Source organism: Coloeus monedula (assembly GCF_965178545.1).
Source record: "Coloeus monedula genome assembly, chromosome: 6".
Classification (NCBI taxonomy): Eukaryota; Metazoa; Chordata; class Aves; order Passeriformes; family Corvidae; genus Coloeus; species Coloeus monedula.
The window spans coordinates 19036769-19044712 of record NC_138786.1 but is presented as its reverse complement, the minus strand read 5'-3'; the positions used below and the strand labels follow the sequence as shown (position 1 = coordinate 19044712).

Genomic DNA, 7944 nt, shown 5'->3' with positions numbered 1-7944 from the left:
CCCAGAACACCTCCAGGGACAGTGATTCCACCACCTCGCTGGGGAGCTTGTTCCAATGCCTGACCACCCTTTCCATGAAGAAACACACAGAGACAGGCGCTGGCTTTGTGGATTCATCACCCACTGCCCGTCTCTGTGCTGATACAAAATAAACAAATATGAGGACTCTGCGTGTGGATCAGCCTCATGTGCACCTGGTGACAGAACCCAACTCATGGGACGAGTGGAGGGGATTGTGCTGACCCAACTAGGGCAGGGGAGGATGCCACAGTTGAAGGAGAGTATTAAGCTGTGCCAAGGGAGGTTTAGGTTGAACATGAGGAATAATGTCTTCACAGAAAGAGTGGTCAGGCATTGGAACAGGCTGCCTGGGCTGGTGGTGCAGTCACCGTCCCTGGAGGTGTCTAAGGAAAGACTGAACGTGGCACTCAGTGCCATGGTCTAGTTGACAGAGTGGTATTCGGCCATAGGTTGGACTCGATGGTCTCAGAGGTGTTTTCCAATCTCATTCACTCTGTGATTCCATGATTTTGGGGAATCACGCCCATCCTAACATGGACAACGACACCCTACGACACGCCCGGAACGGGCACCCTGCACTCTGCGCATGCGCCACCGGCCGCGCTGGCGGCGGCCACACCCGCGGCTCCCCATTGGCTTGCGCGCTGCCCGCCGGCCCGGCCCAATGGCAGCGCTCGTTGTTGAGGGGTGGCGGGAAGAAGGCGTTGCCGAGGCTCCGCCTCTTCCTTTCGCCGCCGCTCTGCCCTCGCGAGCGCACGTCCCAGGCCCGTGTCCCGCGCCGCCGCCGCCGCCCAGGTAAGCGCGCGGTGCGCCCCCCTCCGCGGGAGTGGTGGCGTCCGGTGCACCCGCGGCAGTTCGCCGCCCGCGGGGCTTGGGCGAGATCACTCGGGGCGGGGGGGTAGGAGGGGAGAATGGCGGCCACGTGCTCTCCCGGCCCGCGTCTGGGCCGGCACTGGCGGAGGGACGGGACGGGCTGGGCGAAGGCCGGGGCGGCAGTGCCGTGTTGCCGCTTTGTTTCGGGAGACGTGTGCGGTGGCGGCGCAGGGCGGGAGTGTGTGCCGGGCTGCTGCGTGCGGGCCCCGTGCTGGCACAGCCAGGGGAGCGTGGCCTCGCGGGCCGCGGGTTGTCATTTAGAAGTGGAGTCAAAAGGATTGTGGCTCGGAGAGAGAAGGGATGAGCTCGCTTCGAGCACGTAAACTGGTAATGGTGAAGACTATTCCTGTCTTGCAGGATGCGTTACGTCGCAGCTTATCTGCTCGCAGTGCTCGGGGGCAACGAGTCCCCCACGTCCAAGGACCTGAAAAAGATCCTCGACAGCGTCGGCATCGAGACGGACGATGAACGCATGAACAAGGTGGCGTTGCCTCTTAATTCCAGGTGTCCCAGCCAGCACCGGACATTGGAGCTGTTTCCTTGGCTTCAGTGTTCCTGTTGCATCGCTATTGATCTGCTCTTACTTTGTTCAGACATTCACTGATCCTTACCTGTGTGATTTCTGAGCACTGCTGAGCCAATCATTAATTTTTACAACTTTTGTTAGAAGTCTGGCTTTTTTCAAAGCCTGTCCTCCGCAAATGTCTCTGTCAGTTGTTGCTGACTTCTGGTAGTTCAGTCTAATAATTTTCATTGAGATTTTGGCTGCATATAGGAATGCACTGAAAATGTTCTGACATCGTGTCTGCACTGAAGGTTCGCTTTTATTTTTGGTCAGTATCAATTCAGAGCTAGCACTTCAGAAGGCATGATACTCAGTAATACATTCTTACTTAGAGTGCTGCAAAGGAGCATTTGTTTCTTCACCAGGAAACATAGGTAAATCCTAACATGGGCATCAAAGGTATTTGAGGAAAATGTGTAGGAATATTTTGGAAATTAATGCCAAAGACAGACTTTTAAAGAGAGTATCTTAATTAGAATATTTCTTGTGATATAATAGATCTTCAGAATTGCGGACCTAAAAATAATTTGCCATGGGGAAAAAAAAGCAAGAACCAATAAAATCATCTTATCGTTTGTCCCATATTCATATGTGAAGTGTTTCCAGAGAGGTAAAGGTAAAAAGAAACTAGTTTCCCAATGTTTTACCATAGGCCCAAGCAGACTGTGTTGGCTGAGCTGATAGCATGCTTACTCTGGTTTGGGATGTTGGTTTGAACTCATGGTGCTCCTGTTTAAGTGCCAGGTCTTCTATCTCTGGCTCCTTTTGGTTTAATAATTTCATAAATGAATTGCTTTCTCTCATCCTCCAATGTTCGGAAAGCTTTTCTGGAATCTGTTTTGTTCATAGTTAATTTTTGCATAGGCTGTATCTTCAGCCAGTGTAAATGTAGTGAATTCTTAAAAGCACCTTTCTCCAGGATGGAGCAGTCATGCAGGCACATAGTTTCACACATCCCATGCTCTGTGTAAGCTTGTAAAAAGTCCTTTGGCTTTGGCCACTGACTCCTGGTAGCTGGGACTCACCAGTAGGTTCTGGAACATCATTGTTCAGTGCTTGCTTGCTTTAGCAATTTTTGGGTTTGTGTTTTGCCTTTGTCATCTGTGGTTATAAAACAATGGTAGTAAAATTAAAGTTGGAACTCTGTGTTCCAGGGCAAGGATCCAACAGCTTGGCTGTTAACATTTGGTAGGGCTAGGAATGGGACCCTCTGGTTTTGGGTCGAGATCCCAGTGCTTCAGAGCCTCCCAGAGGGCATTAAGCAAGAAATGGTAACAGTCCCTCAGTGACTAACACACTGTTGGTGGGGCTTCCTAATTGGTCCCACATCATCTCTGTATCCTCCTTTCTGCAAGGTCCTTGGATTCGTTATGAATTTAGTAACAGATTTCATGAAAACAATTAAAGTATAAAAGACTTAGCTGAAGTTGTCATATCAATGTTCTGTTCCTGGCACTGAGAAGTAAGGAATTTTGGGGCTGTATAAGCAGCAGGATGGAGGTGCTGTGTATGATGATTCATCAGTACTTGTTTAAATGTAGCTTATTCTCATGCTGTTTGGAAACTCTTAACATTTAAAATTTTACTTGCAGGTTATTAGTGAGCTGAATGGAAAAAACATTGAAGATGTAATTGCTCAGGGTAAGTAAGAGTCTCTGAGTGACCCAGGTAATTGCCTCTGTTACTTTGATAGCCTAGACCTGAGAGTGTAGAATTGCTGCCAAGTCCCTGACTGTCCGTTCAGCATCACAGCTGAAGTGCGTGAAATCAGGTCCATTCTAATTCCCTGCAGGTCAGTGCCAGTACCTGCTGGGTTTCGCTTGTGGACCACATTAAACTGGAGAACTTAAAACATGTATGAGCTTACTGGTAGTCTGCTCACAATGTAGTTTTCTGGACATCTTGATAAGAGACTGAGCTGTCCTTCGGATTCTCTAGGGGATGTTTTGTGTTTCACCCACTTGCGTGCACCAGTGATGTAAAGCATGAAAAACAGACAGTTGGCATTGGGGTGCAGCTCTGCCCTCTGCGATGAGCACAAGCCCCTCCAGTGCACACCTCTTCTAGAGTTCCCTGAGTCCTGCATCTCCTTTTCCCTGAGGGCTGATTTCCAGAGAAATTTGTGCTCTTACTGAAGTTGGAACTTTTCACATGAATTGACTGGGTCATAGGGCTGAAGTAAAGCAGAGCTGAGGTAGTGCAAAGGTTTCTGATTAATGAGGTGGGATTTTTTTTGTTTTTGTTTTTGTGTTTTTTTTTTTTTTTTTTTGCAAGTATGTAGGCACAAGGGAATTTGCAGGCTATTTTTGCTCAAAGGTTGCCAGGACTTTGCCTGGCCTTCCTGTCAGGAGCAGGCACTGGCACTGGACATTTCTATCCATGTGGTTTAAAAGACCTAAGAGAGCTATTATGCATGTGGTTACAACACACTTATGCTGTCTCTTTCTGTAATACCTCAAATGAATTGTTTCTTAGAACATACTGACATGCATATGAAACATGTTTGTTTACTTTGCTAGTTTATTAGAGCTTGAAGTAACAGGGAATTATTTAGAAACTGATTCCCAGAAACTGGAATACAGACAAACATAGTGCGTACGTGACCTTTGAATGCCAAGGGAGCCTTGGTATGTGAAAGACAGAGGCCAGAGAACCAGCTGGCTTTCCAAATACGAGCAGAAATCAGAAGTCTCAAAGGAGATGCAATAGGGTTCCTAGGGTGCTGAGGAATTTGTTTAAAATACTGTACTCTTTGCCATAAATAAATCAATCTTTCCCTTTCTCTCCTGTAAGTGTGATCTATGCCCTCAGAGTTCTCTCTACCCTTAAAGGGAAAAAAAAAATATAGGAGCAGGGGAAGCCAGTGCTGCTGATGTGTTACTTTTGAGGTACATCATCACCTTCTGGGCTACTGTGCTGCATTCAGAGAACAATCTGGGTGTGCGAAATTGGATGTGTTTGCTGCTATTTTTATGACAGCTTTTGGAAAAAAGACAGGGACTTTGTGTACAGAAGAAAACTTAGTAATAATATGCTGCCAGTGTTCTTGGGATAAACCTTTGTGAATCTTAAAACTCCTGAGTATTTTTCACAGAACTGTTTATATTTGTCATGGATTCAGCTTCTTGTTCCTTTCAGCAGATGGTGACAGGTTCAGTCCATGAGACAGGATCTGTTTTTTCTGCACTCTTCCATTTCTCCTAACTTCTGTGCTTGGGATGAGCATATAAAAAAATACTTTCTCTTGTGTCCCACTCAGGTAATGGAAAGCTTGCCAGCATGCCGGCTGGGGGAGCGGTGGCAGTCTCTGCTGGAGGGGGCTCTGCTGCTCCTGCTGCAGCTGCTGCCCCTGCTGCGGGTGAGTATGAGCAGAGAGGCGTGGCTACAGGGCAACTCCTTTTGTCTCTGGTAACAGCTTAACTGAGTCCACATTTCAAGGCTTCTCCACTTCTGCAGTTCAGTATGTGATGGAAATGTAAGCTGAACAGTTACTTTTCCTTTGGACAGTCAGAAGCATTTGCCTTAGGATTGGTCTCGCTTAGTCCAAATCAAAGAATCAAAGAGACTTGGTGGTGTTAACCGCATCCCTGCAATATTAGTGTCTATATCTCTTCAGTGTTTGTATTTGGTTGCTGAAAGGGAATGAGATGAACCATGGAGGCTCCAATGCCAGTAGCAGGGGAGCTGAGAACACCAAAACTTGTATCTTGAAAATCTGTGGTGCAGTGTTAATACTGACCATTCACTTGGTCTTTTTTTTTCCTTCAGCTGAGGAGAAGAAAGAAGAGAAGAAGGAGGAATCTGAAGAATCTGATGATGACATGGGATTTGGCCTCTTTGATTAATTATTTGTTATAGAGAAGTTATTAAAATTCTTTGTTTTAAATGTTTTTGAGTTTATTATTATTATTACCATACAAGTGCTCTTGGATTCAGGAAGCTGTTCTTAGAATAGCTCTGACACAGCTTTGATTTTTATCTCTGCCTGCAATAGGTGTGTAAATTTTCTGACAGACTGTAGGGCTCAACTCTGAGAGTACTGAGGAAATGGCAAAGCTCGTGTGAACCTGGATGCTTGTACTGACACTGCTGTTTTCTTAAACAGTATGTGGAAACTGAATCTCCCCAATGTTGACCTTCTCCATACTGTTTTGCTCTGTTACTCAGTGGAGCGGCCCACCAGCAGTAAAAGGACTTTGTTTTCCAGGATCTGTTTGTTCAATTCCAGAATGTGAAACTGAATGAACAGCAGGCCTGAATTAGTCCAGAAACAATTTCAGAGGTAATTAATAGGAATTTTTTTTTTAAATATTTAAAAGCACCACTTTAATCATTGTCAGATTTCCAAGATCTAGGGACAACACCAATAAAATGTTTGACTATACTTGAATTTCCTGTTGCATCCATATGCTTAACAGTATGTAACAAAAAAAAAACCCAAACTGCATCCTGCTGTCATGGGACATAGGTCAATGCAGAGGTGCCCTTCATGCTGAATCGCTGTCCTGGACTATCAGAACATAAATTGTACCTTGATCTGAACAAAGAAACGTAAGAATGGTGTTTTTAGAGAACTGCAACATCTCTACCATGGCAGGAATGGATCAGCTGGAGAGAACAGTGAATTTTGCTTTATTTATAAAGTGTTTACTGCTAGAAGATGGTTTTGGCAGGCAACTTACCCTGGCTTCTTGTGGAAGTGTTCATCTGTAAGTAGAATAAACTGATTGTGTGGTGATCTTGATGTGCTAAGTCTACACTGATGGTGTCAAAAAGATACCCCTGGAAGAGTAGTGTATACTGTAGACCTTTTCTAAGGTAGTTTTTGGAGGAAAAAAAGCAATAGCTGATAGCTGTGTTCATTATGAGTTATTGGACTAAGCATGGCAAGTACTTCTGAGAGGAGAGATGGGTGAAATCCAAGTAGGTAAAACTTTTATCTCTGATGTACTGAGAGAAAACACCCAGCACTTCACAGCCAAGCAAGAGAGCAGTTGGAAGTTAGACCCTCAAAATGGCCATGATTTAAGCAACTAACCCTTGCTGTCCTTCGGCCCCTGCTGCAAGAAAAAGTTATGGTGGTAATAGTGCCAATACCTTTCATCTACTTTGTCTCTTAAGTGCCAGCCTGGTGAGCTGGTAGTAATGAAAACCGCTTATGTTCACTGTAGTTCTGTGTCAGACTGGTAATGGCAGTGGTTCAACCCTGGCGGGGTGCCTGTGTTGCTTTTCTTAGTGATTTCTCCATTTCAGGTCACTGAAAAAGAGTGGTTCTTGGATGTGGTTTTACTGAGAGAGAGGTGCCTCTGACCCTCCCCAGTAGTGCCTTGCTTTGCTGCTTCAAGAGCACCATCGGTGTTTACACAGGAAGGGACTGCCCTGGCACACCACTCAGTAGGGTTTTTCCATGCACAAAGGAATTTGTTTGAATGGCACCGAGGTATTTGATAAGTTTGCTGTGCCCAGGCCTGTGGGATGAGACTGAAACCTGTGGTGCCAGCTGCTGGCTACTGTGATGAGGGGAGGAGTACAACTACATCTAGACTAACTACTTTTTTCACCCTGTTTTTCTCTGTCTTCTTCAGAGGACCTGTTAACCTTGAATTATGGACCTGATCCTGTGCTCAGTGTCCTCTTACAACTTTTAAATTCTTTTGTGAAAGTGCATAATTTTCATGAAAACTGTCAGTCAACCTGCTCTGAGAAAAAGGACAGCTCATTTGGTAAACTCTTCAGAGAAGAAACTTCTGGGGGCAGCTCTCAGGGAAAGCACTGAAAATAGAGCTCTCATTACAGTGCCACAAGGAGTCAATGCAGCATAACCACCTCCTAGATGTTCTTTGAGAAGGCCCAGGGCATAGCTCTGCTCCAAGATTTCACAGGCATTTTGCAGAATTTGCTAAAACCTCTGCATAGTGAACATTTCTTCTGAATACAAAATCAAAACCTATTAAGCTTACTTCCCCCTTCCTTACCTATTTATGAAACTTGCCACCTGATGGCTTTTGTACGTGAGTAATGATGTGCCTGGAAGTCTGTTGCACACTTCCTTGGTGCCCTTCATGGAGTTCACCACTCTGTTCTTCTGATTTCCATGAGCTTCAGCTGTGAAGGAGATGGGATCTCTGCTTCTGCTCTGGAGTCACTGTTTTGAATTTTCAAGTCTCAGTGATGCTCTTTCAGTCTTTTGAATGATTTCCAAAGGCACGGGTACTGGTGGGATGGATGCATTGTACTCCATGATGCTCCCAGAGAAGACCAGTGCCTGCAAATACTTGGACTTGTGGCCTAGTCCGTCCCCTTACCGAATCAATTTTAGCTAGAGAAGATTTTTCCTAAATTCTTCGTAAAAGATAGGCTCAAGGGCATTGAAGAGAAAGGAAGGGATAGTCTTGTGCCTAGACCAATCCTACTCTGGTAACTGATCATCACCAAATTGACAACAGGAGAGAGTGATTTAGTCATAGGCTTGACATTGAAATGTG

The 7944-nt window shown here is 45.5% G+C and overlaps 1 protein-coding gene across 1 annotated transcript; it reads left to right on the top strand.

Annotated features, from left to right (window-relative positions):
• The first annotated feature begins 713 nt into the window (after window positions 1-713).
• On the top strand, window positions 714-5349 carry RPLP2 (ribosomal protein lateral stalk subunit P2). The gene is made up of 5 exons (XM_082283431.1): window positions 714-816; window positions 1252-1375; window positions 3052-3100; window positions 4719-4817; window positions 5228-5349. Exons 2-5 carry the CDS (start codon window positions 1253-1255, stop codon window positions 5302-5304), a joined length of 348 nt encoding a protein of 115 aa, XP_082139557.1. The 5' UTR covers window positions 714-816; window position 1252; the 3' UTR covers window positions 5305-5349.
• The last annotated feature ends 2595 nt before the right edge of the window (window positions 5350-7944 follow it).

What these genes read in the sequence shown, in the direction of transcription:
- RPLP2 (XM_082283431.1), top strand. Translation starts at nt 1,253, where the DNA reads ATGCGTTACGTCGCAGCTTATCTGCTCGCAGTGCTCGGGGGCAACGAG. An exon ending in ACGATGAACGCATGAACAAG is followed by an intron (nt 1,376 to 3,051) that starts GTGGCGTTGCCT and finishes TTTTACTTGCAG; the next exon opens with GTTATTAGTGAGCTGAATGG. An exon ending in AGCTGCTGCCCCTGCTGCGG is followed by an intron (nt 4,818 to 5,227) that starts GTGAGTATGAGC and finishes TTTTTCCTTCAG; the next exon opens with CTGAGGAGAAGAAAGAAGAG.